Source organism: Corvus cornix, chromosome 14 (genome assembly GCF_000738735.6).
Source record: "Corvus cornix cornix isolate S_Up_H32 chromosome 14, ASM73873v5, whole genome shotgun sequence".
Lineage (NCBI taxonomy): Eukaryota > Metazoa > Chordata > Aves > Passeriformes > Corvidae > Corvus > Corvus cornix.
In genome coordinates this window covers 7,235,951-7,256,002 of record NC_046344.1, presented here as the reverse complement: position 1 = coordinate 7,256,002, position 20,052 = coordinate 7,235,951, and the positions used below count along the sequence as shown (strand labels likewise).

The following is a 20,052-nucleotide window of genomic DNA, read 5'->3' as shown; positions in this document are numbered from 1 at the left end:
CGGCAGATGGAAGCCCTGGCTTTGTGCCATGCTGGGGTTTCAAGCCCTCGGAATCATGGAATTATTAAGATTAGAATGGATCAACCCAGCCCCACCACCAATTTCACCACTCAGCCATGTCCTCAGTGGCTCCTGTTCCTCGGTTTTGGCTCAGTTCCTATGGACAAGCTTCTGATTTATAAAGACTTGCTCCTTCCCCCAGGAGAAAAAATCTTTGGAAGTTGATCACCAAAACAGCTCCAAATCATCAGGAATTTTGCACGGCAAATTGAGGGTAAGAGGCAAAGTCACGTCAGTGAGATGCCAGGGGTGACCTCAAAGAGCTGCAGGACACGGCCAGCAGAGTGGGAAACCTCAGGAGAGCCAGATATTCCCAATTAAACCGTGGAGAGCCGGGCAGAGATTCCAACAGGTCAGGAAGGCTCCGGCAGCACCCAGCTGGGACACGTGGGCAGGGAGGAACGGGAGCAAGGCTGGCAGGATCCCAGAATTCCGTCTGCTGATGGCGCAAATCCGTCCTGCTGCTCCTTCAGCCCTCTGGCTGTGGATTTTTGATGGACTTTGCTCCATCCTGGCTGCAGATTCCATTGGAAATCTCTTCCCACTGACCCTTCCCAAGTGCCCGGGTGCAGCAGCTCGGCTCGGACTTGCCTCTGGCCTTCCGTATCTGTTTGTTTCTTTGGAAACCCAAAGCAAAACCTCTTTTTCCATGGGATCCAACAGCTCCCTTGCAGGGATGCTTTGGATGCTGTTGTGTTCTTGGAACAGGAGGGATTTGGGATGTATTTCCAAGCGTTCCCCTGGAGTGAAAGCCATAAATTGTAATTCCAGCCAGGCTAAGTGGCCATAACCCCATTAAAACAACAACTCTGCACACGTTTGCCACCCATGGATGGGAAAGAGAAGGAAAACTGACTCCAGGTCCTTCCCAGAAATGTTTTGGGGGAATGGGGAGGAAGAATGAAGAAGGAAATGGTCTTCATTCGGAAGGCTCAAATGGAATTAAATTATTTGTGCGTTGTTTGTTTGTTGGAGATTCAGGTTTGGTCACGGTGGGAGAGAAAAGCTGGGGTGCAGCTCCTTGTCCTGCAAATTCAGGGAATCATGGAATGGGTTGGGTTGGAAGGGACCTTAAAGATCATCTTATGGCAGGGACACCTTCCCTATCCCAGGTTGCTCCAAGCCCCATCCAACCTGGCCTTGGACACTTCTGGTGATCCAGGGGCAGCCCCATCTTCTCTGAGAATCCATACCAGGGCCTCTCCACCCTCACAGGAAAGAATTCCTTCCAAATATCCAACCTAAATTTCCCCACTTTCAGTGTGAACCCATTCCCCCTTGCCTTGTCCCCACAATTCCTGCTGAAGATTCCCTCTCCAGTGTCCTTGGATGTTCCTTCATATCCTGAGAGGAAAATCCTGCTTTCCAAAGTGTTCCCTGTGCTGACGGTAAAGGTTGGAAGGAACCTTAAAGCTCATCCCATCCCACTCCTGCCATGGGCAGGGACACCTTCCCTATCCCAGGTTGCTCCAAACCCCATCCAACCTGGCCTGGGACACTCCCAGGCACATGGAATTGCATCCACTGGAAAAACTGGAAACACAGAGTGGGCGGATTTGCACCCCTGGGCTTGCAGGCAGCAAAGCTTTTCCTGACCCCAATTCCATGCCAAGCCAGAGCATCCCCATCCTGACCCCTTTCCTGTTTTCCCTGCAGGATGATGGAATATTCCCTGGATGGACACAACGTGAGCCTCTCCGCCATCCGCACCGTCCGCGTCCTGCGGCCACTGCGGGCCATCAACAGGGTCCCAAGTAAGTGACACCATCCCGGGCACGGCTCAGTCTGGGAAAACTGGGAAAGCATGGGAATAACCCCACCCCACCTGGATTTCTGAGTTTGGTCTGGGAAAACTGGGAAAGCATGGGGATAACCCCACCCCACCTGGCTCTCTGCTTTGTGGAATCTGCTCCCCTGCTACTGAGAGGAAATTAATTGATTTGAGTTTTTAATGGCGAGTTAGAGCTCGTCATCCTCGTAATTGGTGTTAGGAAAGGCCAAGGGAGCAGGGAATTGACCCTCGGGGCTGTTTTCCAACGTTTTTGTGGCTTTTCTGAGGAAAACAGCTCTGCTCGTGGTGTAAAGTAAACAGTGTTTCTCCAACGGAAGGGAAAAGGTCACTTCCAAGAGGGATCTTCTTGCCCTGCTGGGTTCATTTTCCCTCCTCGGCGATTTAAGGTCTTTCCATGACTTTATGTTCGGGATTAGCAGCTCAGGAGCCTCCCTTGCTGCTAAAACCCCACAGAGGGTTTGCTCCGTGTGGAGCAAAATTGGGATCATCCTCGATAGGAAGTTCAAGTGGCTCCTAAATCCGTTTTCAAGTGGCTTCAGCTGCTTGGCTTCTAAATCCAATTTGAAAGCCGAGGCACACCGCTGGAATAATTCCCCGCTGGAATCTGCCAGCTGCTGAGCCATCCCGCACAAGGTGCTCATTGCACAGCAATTCCAGCCGTTCCCAACCCAAATCCACTCCAATTCAAATGCAGCAGCATTGTACGGAAATCACAGGGATCCTCACAGAAAGGGAAAAGGGATTTTTCCCGTGCTTTTGGAAAGCACTTGGGGTGATCCAGCCCCACATCCTGCCTGGATTCCTTGTCAGCACATCCAGGGACAGCCAAACAACCTCCCCCAGAAGGAGTTCGATTCCAGGCCCTCCGGGGAAAATGTGAGGGAGCAGATGGATGTTTATACCCAGGAGCCTCGGGAGTTTCTCTCCGAACTCCAATTCCACAGGATTTTTCTGGAAAACAAGGAATAAAAGCAGCGAATTCCACAGTGACATCCTGAGGGAAAAACAAGACCGAAAAAAGGAGAGGCGGAAAAGAGCCACGGAACCCTTTGGAGCTTCGTTTTCCTAACGGGCTTTTGTTGCCAGGGTTTTGGAAAAGCACAACACGGAGCTTCCCTCTGGGATTCGGAGCTCCAGGGAAGTTTCCCTCTGGGATTTGGGACCTCGCTGCAATGGGGTGGAGCAGAGGGACCCTGGCACCGGCTGGGCTCAGAGAGCTCCAGGCCGGGATGAGGATCAGGCTCCCTCTGAACTCCTTCAAATCCACAAAACCCCTCACAGTGCTCGCATGGAATAGTGGGAATCTCAAGCTGGGATCAGCTGGGCTGAGGGCAGCAGCCAGGGGAATTTAAGGATTTACACCGAGCTCCAGGGATCCAAACAACTCCAGCTTTAGGTGGAATTTTGCTCTCACGCTTGTCTCCCTTAGCTCCGACGTGGAATGAGCCTTCCAGGCTGTTTTCACTGCACTTCCCATGGGATTTGCACATTTTTCCAACAGACAGGTGATAGAAAATACCCCATTGTTCGGTTAATATTCCATGGGATAAAATCCAGCGAGTTTGGAGTGGAGGTGCCTGAGGAGCACCTGGCCTGGGCTGACACCACCACCCGAGCCCTGAGCAAGCGCCAGGATTAGGATTCCTAGAAATTATTCCCAGAAATATCCCCGTTCCTGGAGCCTCCACTTGTCTGGGAGACACCAACCCCATGCACCTGGAACCTCGGGAATTTTGCTGTTTCAGATCGATATATTCCAGAACCTGTGGAGAAGGGATGGGGACATCCCTGGATTTTTGTGGCTACATTTTCAGCCTTTCATCCATGGGGATGGCACAGCTCATCCAAGGGATTTCCTTGGAATTCCAGCACATCCGAGCAGTGGCAACAGCGCAGCCCCATCCATGCCATTCGCAGCTCTGGGAGTTGGGAATGGGATTTTCCACAAGGATGTGGAGCAGATAAAATTCCCAGGTGGCTCAGAAGAGATGGACCCGGCATTAAATCCAGGGAAAGAGGGAGAACCAGCCTGGAGATTCATCCCTGGGATTCCTGGGCTCTTCCTGGGATCCAGCCAGCACTGTCAGCTCGTTGCTTCCAGGCACCATAAATTCACCCCCGGGATGATTTCGTCTGGGCAGAAAGAAGAACCGTGGCCAATAAAAACATCATTTCTGGTAGGAATTCTTCCTTCCAAAGCACCGGAAAAACAGAATTCCTGCAATTCATACACTCGCCAGGGGCTTGGAGTCGTGGATATTTTTTCAGAAGTGCTCACTGGGGTTTTTTAAATATTTTTGTTTTATTTTTTAAAATTGTCTATTTTTTTATTTCTATTTTTGATATTTTTATTTTAATTTTCATGTTTTCTTGTTAATTTTCGTCTTTATTTTTATTAGTTTTAGTTTTATTTATTTTTCATTTTTATCTTTATTTTTATTAATAATTGTATTTTCTTTTTCTTTTCATTTTTCTTTTCATTTATTTTTATTTTTACTTTTATTTTTTTAATTTAATTTTAATTTAATTTTTTTTAATTTTCATTTTTGGTTTTATTTTTACCTTTATTTTTATTTATTTTTATTTTTATTTATTTTTAGGTTTTTTAAATTTTTAAATTTGTATTTTCATTTTTATTTTCTTTTTTGTTTATTTTTACTTTTACTTTTATTTTTTAAAATTAATTTTAATTTTTATTATTATTATTTTCATTTCTTTTTAATTTTTATTTTCATTTTTATTTTCATTTTCATTTTCATTGGTTTTATTTTTATTTTTACTTTTCTTTTTATTAATTTTTATTTTTACTTCTATTTTTTAGTTTTAATTTATTTTAAAATCTTTTTTCTTTAATTTTTTAATTTTTATTCTCCTTTTCATTTCTATTTTCCTGCTGTGTGGTTTCAACCAGGCATCCCACGGAATGGGAATGAAAATCCCGCTCCTTGGTTCAGCCCCGGTGCTGCTCTTTTCCCATGGCACACTCGACACCCCATGGAGTGGCTGGAGAACAGCTGGATTCCATCTCCAGGATGAACAACCCCAAATTCCAAAAGGAGCTGAGCAGGAAAAAATTGTCTGGCACAGGGAGAGAAATTTTACCCATTTTTGGAAAAAAGAGGGAGGATATCAGGGAGAGTGGGGAGGAAAAAACGGGAGAAGATCCCAGCATCGTCTTTCCAATGGGAATTGAGTGAGTTCTGTTTTCCAAAGATGGATTTGCAAGGAAAATGTTGGATTTGCTCCTGGGCAGGGCCGGGAGTGGGATTTGATGATGCTGGTGTGTCCCTTCCCGCTCGGGGTATTCCGTGATTGTGTGATGGGACACATTGGGAATAAACACCAGGAATCCCAAACCCCCTCTGCCTCCTCTGCAGCTCCAGAGGATGGAATTTGCTCCGTCCCTTCCCTCAGGGTGGCACTGGGACAGCACAGGGACAGGGATGGGGTGGCTGGCACAGGCTGCCTCTTCTCCGGAGAGGATCCGGCGCCAGCAGCTGGAATTGAGCCGGAGCCAAGGCCCAGCTGGGCACGGAGACCTCAGAAGGCTCTGGATGCAGAGATTGTTACTCATCCCTAATTATTAATTAGCTGGAAATTCTTGGCCAGGCTGGCGGATGCCCTCGTGCCGCCTGACAGGGTGGTGGCAGCTCCAGCCCCGCTTGGCTCCCTGGGATTTGGCTCCCTTGGATTTCCGCTGGCAAATCCACACAAGGAGCGGTGTGATGGGATCCCAGCTCCTGCCGGCAGTGCCTGGGAATGCTGGGATGGGTGGGTGGGAATGCTGGGATGGACGGACACCGCTCTCCTGGAGACCCTGATGCTCCCAGCACCCACCCCCGAGGGCTGCAGATTCCAGGCTCAGCACCATGGAATTAACGGGAGAGGCGTCAGGCACAGCTCGGGAGAAGCCGATGGAATCTGTTGGGGGAACAGTGAGTGCCTGGATCCAGTGGGATCGCTCATGGAGAGCACATCCCGGGAATATTCAGGGAGAGAAGGCTCCACATGGGCAGGCAGGAAGAGGATTTCAGTGGGATAAATCCCTCCAAAGCCAGCCGGGTCTCCTTGCCAGCAGTCACAATTCCCACCGTGCCATGAACTTGATCCCTGTGGATCCCAAGGCTTGCATTTGGCTTTATTCCCTCCTATAATTCAGGATTTGCCTTTGTCTCTTCCCTCTTTTCCTCAGTTCATCCGTTATCAGCTGTTGGAATAATGGTTTGGCCCTGTCCCAGAGGTTCATTGAACCTCTGCTGAGCTCCAAGTCGTTATTCCCATTTTATTCCCATTTTATCCTCGACTTTGGAGGTGCCCTGAGGTGTGGGAGGGGCAGCCCCCAGTCCCAGCCCCATCCCTGCCTCCTTTCCCAGTCCTCCTTACCCTCCCACCAGGAAGGTGCTGGGAATGCGAGGCTTGGCTGAGGCTCTGAAAGGCTCCCATTCCTCGAGTTGGAATGTTTGAGACGGAATATTTGGTATGGAAATCAGCATTTCCCTGGCACCAGAGGCTGGGGGAGCCCAGGGCTCATGGAGAGGTGTGGGATCAGTGGGAAGGTCTCCCACAGCCTCTGCATGAGGAGGGAAAGGGAGCAGAGCTTTCTTTGGAGGGAGGAACATTTACATCCTGCTTTCCACCCTCAAAGTCAGAATTCCCCTGCTTTCCCAGCTTTCCAGAATTTCCCTGTGTCCAGCAAGGAGAGGAGTTCTCCATGGAAGAGGAATTCTCTGTGGTGGAGGCCCAGCTCCCATCCCACCCTAGGCTCCGTGGTTTTTAGGGGAACAGTTTCTGTGATCCATCAGAGGAGTTTGCTGTGTTTACAAATCCGTATTTTGACAATTCCTCCGGAGCCTGATGATTCCCAGGAGTGTTTCTCCAGGAAAAATCATCTTGCAGTTCATGTGTCCTTGAGCCCTCTGGAAAACACCTGGAAACCCCACTCTTGGATCCACCCTCTGCAGATTGCTGTTTGTTCCCATTCCCTGCTGAGCCTTTGGCATCTTCCCCTCCCTTTCCAGCCTCGGGCTTTGGGGGAAAACACCAACATCCCAAATTTTCTGCGCATCCAACTTGGGAATGGTGGCTTCTTCCCATCCTAACACGGTTTTCCCTTCTCCCACAGGTATGAGGATCCTGGTGACCCTGCTGCTGGACACTCTGCCTATGTTAGGCAATGTCCTCCTCCTGTGCTTCTTCGTCTTCTTCATCTTCGGGATTGTCGGGGTCCAGCTCTGGGCGGGGCTGCTGAGGAACAGGTGCTTCCTAGACAGGAATTTTGCCATGTAAGTACAGCAAAAGGAAAAATTCTCCATCTTTTTCTTCCTTTCTGGCCCCTGCTGGAAAGATCCCAGCCCTCAGCAGGGCTCTGGGTCCAGCTGGGAGCTTTTTGTCTGAAAAAATCCCATTTGTCAGCAACTTCCTGATGGTTTGAGTGGCTCTTCCGTGTTTTCCTGCTGCACCCTCAGGATGAGGATGGGAGTGGGTTGGATCAGCTCTGCCTGAGATCCCTGACTCTGGGAATTGGAGGATTTAGAATGAATTCCCAGTTCTCCCAACAGTTCGGGTCACCGAGCACACTGGCAGGGGGTTGGTGAGTTGGAGCTGCTGCTGAAACCCAGAGGTAAATCCTTGCTGGGGTTTGGAGATCAGCAGCTGGATGTGAAAAGCATTCAAATCACTGGGACACAGCTCCCAGTGTGGGACAGGCATCGGGAACGGGCAGCACCTGGATCCTTAGGGCTGGAAAACACCTCCAGGATCATCGAGCCTAACCTTAAGGAGGCGAATTTTCCTTTGAGTTCTCCCAGGCCGGGCAGCTGCATGGAGCAGCCCCTCTGATAATTGACCCTCACTGCCCTCCTGAGCCTCACCTGGGACCCCCAGCCCTGCCCAAGGCCCAGCAGCTCGACTTAAGCCCAGCCCAGGCTCTTAGTCTCAGAATGAGGTTATTTAAGGATTTTTAGTTGGGATTCTGGTGCTTGTCATTGTTCCTGCTGCCTTTGGCTCCTGCCCGAGCTCCCTGGATGAGTCCTGCATCTGGTTGTTCCTCTGGAGCCTGCTGCCAGCCCTGGGCTCTTCCTGCTGGGTTCAGAGTGGGATCGTGGAGGTGCTGCTGGAGCTGCAAGGGCTCCTGGCTCATGCCAGGCTTTGGGGCACTCCTTGAGCTGGGGCTGTTGTGCCCCTGCCCCTTCCTGAGGTGAGGACGCACCTGAGCACCCGCAGCACAGCACTGGGATGAAAACTGAGTGCAGCCAGCATGGAAAAGGGAGATTTCCCTGGGAAAATCCTCCCAAAGGCTCCTGTCAGAGCTGTCGGCAGCTCCGAGGTGAGGAAATGCCCCAGCCCAGCTCTCAGGGCAGCTCTAACTCCGGGAGAGGAGATGGAACCTGTAATTCCATCCCCTGGGTAATCATCTGCTGTCTGCACTGGGATTGTCTGCGAGACAGGCACGGCTCATCCCTCAGGTCCTGCTCCTGCCTCTCACTGCTCACTCCTGGCCCTTCCAGCTCCCTGAGCCTTTCCCTGTTCTCTGGACCAGCTCTGGTGGCATTTATTCATCCCAGCAGAGTGGAAAATCGATGACTCTGCCACGGGTGTGATTCCACGCCCACATCCCGATGCTCCAAACCCTCTCCTGCCACCCCCAGCAGGAATTTGCCGCTCACCAAAACCCTCTGCGCTCAGAGTGATCCCCCCTGAGCTGCCATTCCCAAGCCCAAATCGTGGTGTCCCAGCCCTGCTTGGGTGGCCCCGGTGCTATAATTAACTCCAGCGAGCCCCTGTCGGTCTCTTGGAGTCGGGATCTTAAATGCTCTGTGATTTTGTGCAGAGCGGAGCTTTTAGGATGAACCACAGGGGAAGCGTTTGCTGAGCACAGCCATTAAGCAGCAGTTACGTAATGGCCATTAGCAGCATCAAAGGCCTCGCAGGATTTTCTCATCGGGCCTTGCTCCTCGTCAGGGAAGGCACAGGAAGGTTTTGGGATGAGCCGTGTTTCAAAGGGTTTGTCCGGGATCGTCTCCTTCCCTCTGGGATGGATCCCGGTCTCTCCCCAGAGTAGCCGGGAATGGTGAATTTAGGGGGTCCTGCCCAAGTCCTGTGGCTTGTTGTGATTGAAGTTGCAGCATTCCAGGGGGATTTGGGGAAAGGAGGTTGCTGGGGTGCCCATGGGGGAGGAATATTCCAACTTCCAGCTCTGTCAGCGGGAGAAATGTGGGGTACTCTGGTACCTTCACCCCGAGTGGTGCTGCTGGGTTGGGCTCTTGGTCTGCGTTAATTCCAGACCTGAGAAATCCAGCTGTGATCCAATCCCTGCATTTCCAGCTATCCCAGGTCTACTGGAGCTCGAGGTGGAAATTTTCGGGAATCCAGATGGAACTATTCCCGGGGTTTTTTAGCATTTCTGACTCATCTCTCAATCCGGGTGTCAGGACGTGGTTTGGCCCTGCAGTGGCCATTATCAGCCCAGCAGCAAATTGAAAAGGGAAGAAAGGCATGGAATGACCTGGAAAGCACTTCAGGGTTCCATCTTCCTGCTGTTGGACAGCTCATGGAATCCTGGAATGGGTTGGGTTGGAAGATACCTTAAAGATTCTCATTCCAGCCCCTGCTGTGAGCAGGGACACCTTCCCCTATCCCAGGCTGCTCCAGCCTGGCCTTGAACACTTCCAGGGATGGGAAATCCAGGATTTCTCTGGGCACAGAGGTTTCCCAACGCTTCAGGAGGGGCTGGAGCATGGATGGACAGCCAGGCTGGGGCTGAGCACGAGCTCCTGGCTCTGATTCCTTTTACAGCCCCATAGAGAGGGAAAACCTGAATTATTGGAGGGTGTCCCCTCGGCGCTGCTGCCAAACTCTCCCAGCTGAAACCAAAACTGGATCTGGACAAAATCCAGGGGCCAGCGAGGCAAGGAAGGGTCCTAACCCCATATTTTCTGGATGAAAGGAGGTGTAAGTGAATCACAAACAGCTGCTTCAAATCCGGCCTTGCCCTGCTGAGTCCTGCCCTGCAGTTCCTGGGCCTGCAGCTTTTCCAGAGGCATCACGTGGAAGGGCTGACTTTGATTTCTGCCATCATTCTTCTTTCCCATGGAAACCTTTTCTTTTCAATCCCCCTCGAAAGTCAGCAGCTCCGAGTAAAGTGACTATTTTTAAGTTTCCCTCATTGTGACAGAAATTTGGGGACTTTTTGGAGGTGCACTGGGAATATCTGCCGGGTTTTTTTCCTCCCTGCCTTTGGGAGCTGTGCTGTTACAGGGCTGGAATGAGGTTATTTAAGGATTTTTAGTCGGGATTTTGAAGGAATGGCTGGGTTGTTGCAGGAGTGGGTTGGAAGTGGGGCTCTGCTCATTGGGACATGGGAGAATCTCTCCCTCCCCACCCAAAGTGATCGTTCAAAACCTGGGATGCTCCCTGGGATGAACTGTGCTTCCCTGGCAGTGCCAGGATGATCCCACTGCTCTGATCGGGCAGTGGGAGCTGGAGGGGGAATTCCTCAAGGATTTTTGGTGGGAAGGAGGAAGGCTTGGCGTGCCCAGGTGGGAAGGACAAGCAGAGCCAGCAGCTCCTGGGTGACATCTCCGGGATATTTATCTCCCCCTCTGGTTCCTTCCCACCCTCCTGAGCTGCTCCCGGTGGAAATCAAGGAATTGGGTCAGCCCCAGCCTGTCTGGGCTCTTCTCCTGGGGCTGCTCCGTGTGCGTTGGGATGCAGAGCAGCATTTTCCAGTCCGGGAGCCTTTCAAGGAACTCAGCGGCTCGGAAGGCGGGGAGGGGAGGGAGCTGTGAGGTGCTTTGTGTTTCCCTGCTGCCTCAGGACACGTCCAATGTGAATTTTCAGTCTTGATGAACTCAGGAGCTGCTCAGGGTTGTTCTGCCTTTGGCTGGTGTGAGCTGGGAGGAGGCTCCGGCAGCTCGGAATTTGTCAGGAAGGTGTTGAATTGCTGCTCCTGGCATTGCTCAGCAGGATTCCCTGGGAAAACAGGGAATTCATCCCACTCGGTGCTGAGCTCCTGCCACCTCTTCCCTTCCCTCCTCTGCTCCCCAAAGCTGGGGCAGGATTGTGCTCAGCGGCGCTCCAGTGGTTGGGACGTGTGCATGGGATGGACGGGGTGGGAAAGCTGCCCCTGGGGGAGGATGGAGCAGAGAATGATCCATTAGGAGAGGGAGAAAAATGGATTTTCCTGCCCCTCTGTTGTCCCAGGGACAGAGGAAGGGAAATCCAGAGGCTGTGCAGGGAGCAGGGCTGGGAAAGGCTGGGAAAGGGGTGTTAATCCTCTCTCATGAGATAACAGATCCATCCTGGGGCTTGGCCGCTCCTGTCTCTCCCCCAGAGCTCTCCTAATTAGTGGGTTCATTAGCATTAATGAGTGATGTGACTCTACCTGTTGGCAAGGAAGTTAGGAAGACTTGGAGGTGGATGGTGCTGGAAGAACTCACCCATTTTTGGGGGGATGTTGGGGATTCCCTCATTCTGCAGCATTTTTTTTTCTCGTTCTTGCTCTCTTTCCTTCTTTCCCCTCTTTGGTTTTGCCAGGAAAAAAAAAAAGGGGGGGTGGGGGGGGAGGGAAGTTTTAAGAAAAGGACCCGAAATTTGCAGTGTTTGCTGCCAGTTTGGGTCCCTTCCCCTCTCACTGGGTGGTGCTGGAGCATCCCACAGGAGTGGCTCCTTCCCAGTGGGATGGAGGCTCCTGGCAGACAGGGAAGGGGGAAAAGTTGGGCAGAAACTGCCCCCCAGGTGACTGATTCTGTCATAGAGACAAGTTTTAGTTTGGAAATTATTTTGGGACAGCTGCAAAAGTGAGGAAAGGCAGGAGGAAAAGGGAGGATCGAATCTGTCAGGCAGCAGCAGAACCGACTCAGCTTCCCCCACCCCTTCCCAGCCGAGCTGGGCTTTGTTTTCCTGCTTGGATTTTCCCCCCACAGCCTCCAAACCGCACCGTTCTGCTGCTTCTCCAGATGCTTCGTGCCCAGATCTTCTCTGCACAGCTCCTCAGACCCCAACCCGGGGCTCTGTGTCCTCAGGCAGCCGTTCTTCATCCCAAAACTCCCCAAACGGTGATTCCTGGGATGCACAGAGCCTGTCCAACTGTGTGTGGCTCCTCAGGACCATTCCAGAGGGATGGGGGTTGATCCTGTGGTTTGCCTTTTGGGGGTTAAAGTCACTTCTCAGGTGTCTCCTCTCTGCTCCTTGTTCCTTTTCCCAGATTCTCCAGCTCTTCCCAAGTTTTCCTGCAGCTCGGTGTGTTTCAATCCTCTGCAGTCCCCCCCCATCCTCTGGTTGGTGCCTGATGTGGCTGCTGCAGCTCTTGGCCCATTCTCCAGCCTGTTTTATATGGAAATTTCCTCCCAGGGAAGCCAGCTGGTGGGAGGGCAAGGAAAAGGCTTGCAGGCAGTCTGGGAGGAAAAACATCTTCCAGGTTTTTCTTGGATCCGAGGCCCAGAGACAGGGCAGGTGATGTTACAGTTCTGGCTGGAGGCTGGGATGTGCAAGGCGAGGGGAGGAGCTGCTGAACACAAATTAATTCCCAGCCAGCGATGCCCGATTCCCGGGATGCGCTCCTCTTTCCTCTCCCATTTCTAGAGCTGATGAACCCTCCATGCCCATCTCAGGGAACAGGATGATGGAAGAGAACCAAATTCCCCTGGGATGTTGTTGAGGGCTGATTTCCCCTCAGCTCTGCTCTGCAGCGATTGTTCTCTCCTTAAACTCCTGCTTGGCTCCAGGGTTTTGGGCAGCAATTCCGAGCAATTGTATGGAATAACACTTGTTAAAGCCAAATCTCTTCACTGGATAGGGACATTCAGGGAGAGATAAAAATAGAGCTGTCCTGGCTGGAAGAATTACCTGGTTATCTTCTGCCCACATCTCTGATAATGTGTGTGTTGCCTCTCCCTTATCTCCGGGTGATTGTGGAGCACCCGAGATCCCTGGAGCTCGGAAAACAGTGGGTGAAGTTGGCTCTGGAGCAATGCAGCTTCTCAGCTGGAGCCCTGAGCGCTGCAGGCTCTCACCAACGCTGAGCTCACGGCCCAGAAAGTGCCAGGTCTGGGACGCAACTCGGGCAAAAGCAGCTCCTGGCGTGCCGCAATTCCAGCATTTCCTTATCCCGGCTCTGACAGAGCCATCGGCTTCATCCAAGCCGATCCGATCAGATCTGCAGGAAGCACGTGGTTCCCGTTAATGTGGGCTCTTCCTTTTGTCCTGGAAGTACAGAGGGAATGGGAGATGGCCTCTGCCTGGGTCTGTCCTTGCGAGAGCTCAGCCCCCTCAGCCCTGAGGGGCGGATTTATTGGGAAGCTACTCTGGATCAGATGGGTTATCTTCAAATCCTTCCGGAGAACCCAAAAACTCCCCAGATTTTTGGGAAGAACCTGATCCGCTGGGGTTTTTTCTCCATCCCCTCTCATTTCATGTTCTGTTTGCTTGGGGAAACTCAGGCTGATCTTCACTGGGAGATCACTGGGGCCTTACAGGGTATAAAAGGATTAGATTTTAGGGGCTGGAATCTTGACTGGAACTTCCTGAAGGGTGAAGGGACAGCAACCAGCACCTTTTCCTGCTGCTAAAACAAGGGATGAACCATTTTCTCCCCATCCTTTTCCTTCTTTCCCCCCCCCCATCCAGGACGTACAACCTGACCTTCCTGCACCCCTACTACCGGCCGGACGAGGCGGAGGAGAACCCCTTCATCTGCTCCTCGCACCGGGAGAACGGGATGCAGAGGTGCTCCAACATTCCCAGCAGGAAGGAGTCCAAGGTGGAGTGCACCCTGAGCATGGATTCCTACAGCCCCAGCCTGGCCAGCCCCGAGCCCAGCAGGAATTCCTGCATCAACTGGAACCAGTACTACAACGTCTGCATGGCCGGGGACGTGAACCCCCACAACGGGGCCATCAATTTTGATAATATTGGATATGCCTGGATTGCTATTTTTCAGGTAGGATTCTCCCAGAAATGTTTTGTTTTTTCCCCGGTTTTTGTCGGGTTTGGCATTTTTTGCTCGGGAAGGTTTTGGTGAATTTGTCAGAGGAGGAAGGAATTTGCTCTCCCCTGAGTGAAACTGCAAATAAGGACATGGGGAATAAATGAATCAGGGAATAAATGGTTCAAGAGAGCATTTGGAGAGAAGAAACTACATTTTTAGGGCAGTTTAGAGAAGGGGGAAAGTAATTCCTGAGGTAGAAAAACTCCTGGCGAGTTCCACCTCTGCAAATCAGATAAATCCCAGGGATTTTGGAGAGCAGGGATTTTTGTTGTAGCATGGGGAAGCTGAAAGTGGTGCTGAGGTTTTTAAGCAAGACTTAATTTCGTGCTAAAATGAAGGAACCTGGCATGGCTTAGGCTTGGCTTTAAATCACAGGGTGATCCCGATGAGCATGGAATGCTGGGAAGGGAAAAATCCCTTCTGGCCAGAATTCCTGTGAGGAAATTCTGCCCGCAGGGAATTTCAGGCTTTTCAGAAAAGACCGAAGTGCTTCTCACTGAGACCAGGGGGAGACTTTACAGGTGACAAAACACTCTGGGATGGATTGGAACACTTGGAAGGATTTTCCAAGCATTTGTAGCTGTGGAAAATTGGAGGGTTCACCCACACAGTCCCGAGGCTGTGGTTTCCCAGGGCTGCCCCAGCTGGGATGATCCCTGTGTTGTTTTCCGTATTTAATGGACATTTCCTGGTTTAAAGCATTCCTCAGGCTCTGGCTGGATGCCCTGGTTGATTCGGTGCCCTGAAGTGCAGGTGACATCTGGTCCTCGAGGAGAATGCTCTGTGTAGCTTTGTTCATGATGGATAATTACTCATCCAGAGCTCTGTGCTTCGTTCATGGATTTCCTTCCAGTTCCACATTATCCCAGGAACTTCATAACTTCCCCTTTTTGCCCGGGAGTTGTAAAGTGGGGAATGTTTGCTCTGAGCATCCACAGGAGCTGCCCTCGCATCACCGTGCTGGTGCCAGAGGCTCAGAACCAAATCCAGAGGGGTTCAGGCAGATCCCACTGGGATAATTCTTTGGAATTAGTGAGGAAGAGAGGGGCTGCTGGCTGGTAGTGAGTGCTGGATAAAGGGAAGAGGGAATTCTCCTTTTCCTGCTCTTGCACAGCTCTTTGATGGATCTGGGGGATGTTCCCAGGAGATCCCATCTGGCTCCCACCACAGGGCAGGGAAAGGACACTGAGGAGGAGCAGGAGCTTCTCCAGAGGGGTCCTGCTTCCTTTTTCCTTTTCCCTTCCCCAGCCTTTTTCCAGGCTGCAAATTTTCTTTCCATCCTGGCATTTGATTTCCTCATCCTTAAAAGCTCAGTTCTATTTCAGAAAGGACCCCCCAGCCCCAGGAGAGGTTTCAGCTGATTCCTTGGAGCAGAACCATGTCTGGAAAAGTCGGATCTTGTGTCCTTAGATCATTTTGGCAGCTGGCAGCAGGTCGATGATTGGTTTTAGTGCTGCTTAGGCCATCCAAAGGTTCCAGAGGATTTCCAGCCAAAAACTCTTCTCGTGTCTTTATTCCTGTTGGAAGCCAGGCCTCATTTTTAGGAGCTGGGAATGATTTCATTCCAGGTAAAGAGGCAGCTGTTGGGAGCAAGGTGCTGGCTCAGCCTGGATGTGGGAAGAGGAGATCATCAGTGCAGGCGGGGAGGTGCTAAATCCAAGCAATTGCTGGAAGCAGAGAACATTTAGCAAATAAATCCATGGAACTGTGCTCTCATCCCATTTAATAGCTGGAGCTGGAGAGCACCAGGTCAGCAGCTGGATGAGGGCTCCGAGTAAGTGGTGCAGAAAGTCCAACTGATGGATTTAGGAACTTAGGAGCTTCCCTGGGGATTGGTGTTGAATTACTGGGAGGAGACAGAGCCGATCCTCCCGAGCCATTATCCTGCAGGATAATGAATCCGTGGCGCTGTGCAGGAGTTCTGATGTGGAGCGAGCCCTGAGGGCTGGCAGAGCTCCAGTGGGCACCGTGGCACGCTCGGGAGGCTGCTGGACAGAGCTTCCTTCAGGATTTATCCCAAATGAGCCGGGAATCGTGGCTTGTTCAGCCTGGGAAAGAGAGGGCTCCGGGGTGACATTCCAGGAGCTGACAGGAAAGAGAGGAGGGACTGTTTGAAAGGGTCTGGAGTGCCTGGACAAGGGGAATGGATTCCCACTGCTAGAGGGCAGGGATAGATGGGATAATGGGAAGGAATGTGAGGGTGGGGAGGCCCTGGCAGAGGCTGCCCCTGGATCCCTGGAAGTGCCCAAGGCCAGGTTGGACGAGGCTTGGAGCACCTGGGATGGTGGAAGGTGTTCCCATGGAACTGGATGGGCTTTAAGGTCCCTTCCAACCCAAACCATTCCAGGATTCCATGATCTGGTGTGGTTCAGGAGCTGTCAGGAGGGAGGGGGATGGAATGAGCCCCGCAGGCGAGATCCAGAAGGAAGTTCCCAAGGGCACATCTCGGATAAACCAAAGCAAAAGCAGAAAAATCCGAAGATTTCCACTCCAGAACATCCTGGAAATGGACCCCCAAGGATGGGTGAGCTCTTCCAGCTGCCAGAACTGGGATTTGTTAAAGACATTTCTTTCCATGGCAGTGATCCCGAACTTCCCAGAGCCGGGACAGGTGACAGCAGGAAAACAGGGAAATGCGCTGTCGACCTTCCAAGGAGAAGAGAAGTCAGAGACAGGAGAACCTGGTGCAAATTAAAAAATCTAAAAATAATGAAGGGAATGGCTGCATCCCTGGGCGTGGGAAGGGATGATAATTCCTTATGTAATCCTGCAAATGATTCATGTTTTGCTTCCCCTCGTGTTGTGCAAGAGGCTAATTCGTGTCTGTATTTGTTACAAAGGCACGTTCAGTGGCAAATTAGGTGAACTAATTAGCTTATTGCGGCCTAAATGAAAGGAGATGGAGCTGAAATTAACTGTGAGGTTTGGCGTGATATGAAGATCCCTTTATTGCACGCGGATTCCAGCCCCAGCAATCGGAGCGGTAATTACAGGTATTGGTGTCACACGGCGGATGATGAATTACCCACCTCGGCCAAGTCCAATTGAATTGGAATTATTGACTGGAATTATTGGAATTACTGACACTCCCAGCAAAGCAACCGAAATCTTTCCACCTCCCTGACCAGCAGCCTTGGGGTGGCCAGGCCTGAGTGTGGAAATCTTGAGGAAATGAAAGGGATTGGGAAGCTGGGAGGAAATCCAGAGAGAAGAGAGGCATCAATTGGATAATTTCCCATCGGATTTGTAGGAAAGTGAGACCTGTACTCACATTTTACTCCAGGGGTGATGCTTCTGGCAAAAGCTGAAGGAAAAAACCCTTGTTCCTCCCTTGTGCTTCTGGGATATGCTTGGTAGGGCTGAACTTTGAGAGCAAATCTGTCAGGAAAAATTCCATGGATGTTGCAGGAAATGTCCCTGTAATTCAGGAAATGCCCATCCAATCCAAGAGAGATTTGTCTGGCTCTTCAGAGTACTTTTCCTATGGCCTCCTCTTCCCATGGATTCCAGAGGAAGCTGCCTTTTCCTAAGGGCTTCCTTCATGAGAGAGCCTCCTGGAATGTGCCCTTGGATGCAGCTCTGGGCCATGGCTCTTGTTCTGCCTTTGTTGTTCTGAGCACCTCTTGCTTCTCCAAGGCTTCCTTAGGAAGACATCCCAGGGAACGAGTTAATCAAGTCCTCCAAGGAACACGTCCCCAGCCCTTCACTGGGAATTCTCCGAGGAATTTGCTGCTGTCAGGGAGCAGGAAAAGCCCGGCTGTGTTCAGGGGAGCTGCAGACAGCCCAGCTGGATACGTGTTCCCGGGAAAGGAAAAGCTGAATCATCCAGAGAAAGATGTCTGGGGATGGAGCGGCACAAAGGGACCTGGGAGCAGCAGGAGTTCAGGACGTTCCCTCCGTAACTTCCAGGTGGAGACGCTCCCTTTGCACCTGGATTCACCCAGGCTGTGGGGGTGTCACGGGACAGGAACACCTCTGGGGTGGGGAAGTCAGGGAATTGCTGCTTCCCTCTTCTTCCTTCCTTTGTCCTTCCCATGGCTCCGGAGGCCGTGGCAGGAGCAGGAGTGACAGGGCAGTGACAGCCACCTGCTCAAAACCCTTTTTGTTTATGTGGGAATTTGTCCCCTCTGCGCTCCAGCTCATCAGAAAAGCCCCTGGGAGCCTCTGGGAGCTCCCAATCCAATCAAGGATTTCTCCATGTTGGGATGTGCTGGTGAGGAGCTTGGTTTGTGTCCGTGGGGCTGATCCCACGTCGCAGGGAGCAGGGATGGAGCCTGAGGAGATGTCCTGGCTGGGAAGAGCTCGTTAGTCTCCTTCCTCTCTCCTGGGGTGCCCTGATCTGCTGCCCAGCCGTTGCTGCTGTTCCTCGGGACTGAAACCCCTCCCTGAGGATTCCTTCCTCGCCTGGGAATCTTCCAGCTGAAATTCCAGTGGGAACCGTATCTTCTGTTGGAGGTAAAGGAGAAATGGCGTGGGCTCCAGGGCACTCCTGCTCGGGCCAAGCACAGCGATGAGCTGGGGGTCCCTGAGCTGTCACTCAGGCAGGAAAAGATCTTCTCTGAGGAGACAAAAGTCCCAAATTTCTGATCTGGGACCTTCTGGCAGGACAGAATGGGCAGAGTCATTCTGAGAACCATGGAATGGTTTGGGTTGGAAGGGACCTTAAAGCCAGGGACCTTAAAGCCATGGGCAGGGACACCTCCCACTATCCCAGGGTGTTCCAAACCTGGCCTCGGACACTTCCAGGGATCCAGGGGCAGCCAGAGCTTCTCTGTGGGAATCCATTGGATCCTGCTGGGGCTGCTCCCTCCTGGCTGGGCTGGTGACATTAATGGAGACATTTTGGGGGCCTGTTTTCCTTGCTCTGTTTGTGGAAGCTCAAGCTCCTTACACAATTCCAGCTCCAGAATGGTTTTCCCACTGGCTCAAGCACCCTACAAAGGTGCTGTTAACCCCTTGCTTGCTTTCTGCTGCACCCTCTGCTCTCCCACTTCCAGCAGTCCTGCTGGAAAGATTTTGGGAAAGAGCCAAAAAGCTGGAACAGAAGGAAAAGGTCTGAGGTTTCCAGCTGCAGTTTTTTGTGCCCAGAGTCATTTTGGGGCCGTATTTTCAGGAGCTGTCACACCGGGTGCCCGTGTTTTCAGTGTTTGTTGAGCAGAGAAATTTGGGATTTGGGACCAAAAGGAATTTTTTTCCTCCAATGGCTCGGCCTTTAAATTGGAGATCTGTGTCAACAACGCTTCTCTGTGCTGCATTTGGCAAGAAAAGAGTTTGGAGCTTTTCATTCCCCCTGCTTGGAGATGCTGCTTTGTCACTCAACTCGAATCTGTTTTGGATCACCGAAAATATTTCCCTGGAAATGACGGGGTTGGAGCTCTGTTGGTGTTGCTTTTTTTAATTTGGTCAGCCAAACAAACAGCGCTCGCTGCATTTGAAGAGCTCTCAGGCTGAATGCCCCATCTAAAAATATCCAGCTGCTTCTAAAGCAGCTCGGAGCGCGCTTCCAACAGGGATTAGTTGCCTTTGGAAAATCTTCGTTTCGAAGGTCGGGAGGAATTGTCTCGTGTGGGACAGGGCAGAGAGGCCACCCGGATCCCAGGAGTGGCCCCACAACCTTATGGGGCTGTTGGATGGGATTAAAGCCTCCTGTAGATGAAATTTTGGACTTCCAAACGTCTGGAGTTTTGGGAGAGTTTCATCCAACCTCAATCATGGATTCTTGTGTTTGGAGTAGGAGGAGGGGTCCTGCAGCAGGCCCTGGCCTAAACTGGAGTCCAGTCAGGAGATCAAAAAGGTGCCGGTTTTGAGGAACATCAACAATTGATCCAAGGGAATGGCTGGAGCTATGTCAGGGATGTTTCGGTTGGATTTTAGGGAAAGGTTCTTCCCCCAGAGGGTGCTGGGCACTGGAGCAGCTTCCCAGGGAATGGGCACAGCCCCAGAGCTCCAGGAGCATTGGGACACCGCTCCCAGGGATGCCCAGGGTGGGACTGTTGGGGTGTCAGGGTTGAACTCTGATCCTCGTGGGTCTCTCCCAGCTCAGGATATTCCATAAGTCCATCATTCTTCCAGGGAAATCTCACTTTGGTTGGATTGCCCCAAATCTGCTCTGAGATCTTTCTCCTGAGCCAAGGGTGCAGCTGCTTTATCCCCATTTCCCAGCCTGTGCACCCTGATGATCCCTGATGTGATTTGGAATAAGTGGTAAAATTCC

The 20,052-nt window shown here is 51.6% G+C and overlaps 1 protein-coding gene across 2 annotated transcripts in view; it reads left to right on the top strand.

The window, feature by feature from the left end:
- CACNA1H (calcium voltage-gated channel subunit alpha1 H) overlaps nt 1-20,052 on the top strand; it is a 160,140-nt gene that overhangs the window by 55,780 nt on the left and 84,308 nt on the right. For both annotated transcript variants that reach the window (XM_039560454.1, XM_039560453.1), the window contains exons 5-7: nt 1,717-1,814; nt 6,975-7,134; nt 13,478-13,790. In XM_039560454.1, coding sequence (XP_039416388.1) covers nt 1,717-1,814; nt 6,975-7,134; nt 13,478-13,790 — 571 coding nt within the window. The remainder of the gene's footprint in view (nt 1-1,716; nt 1,815-6,974; nt 7,135-13,477; nt 13,791-20,052) is intronic.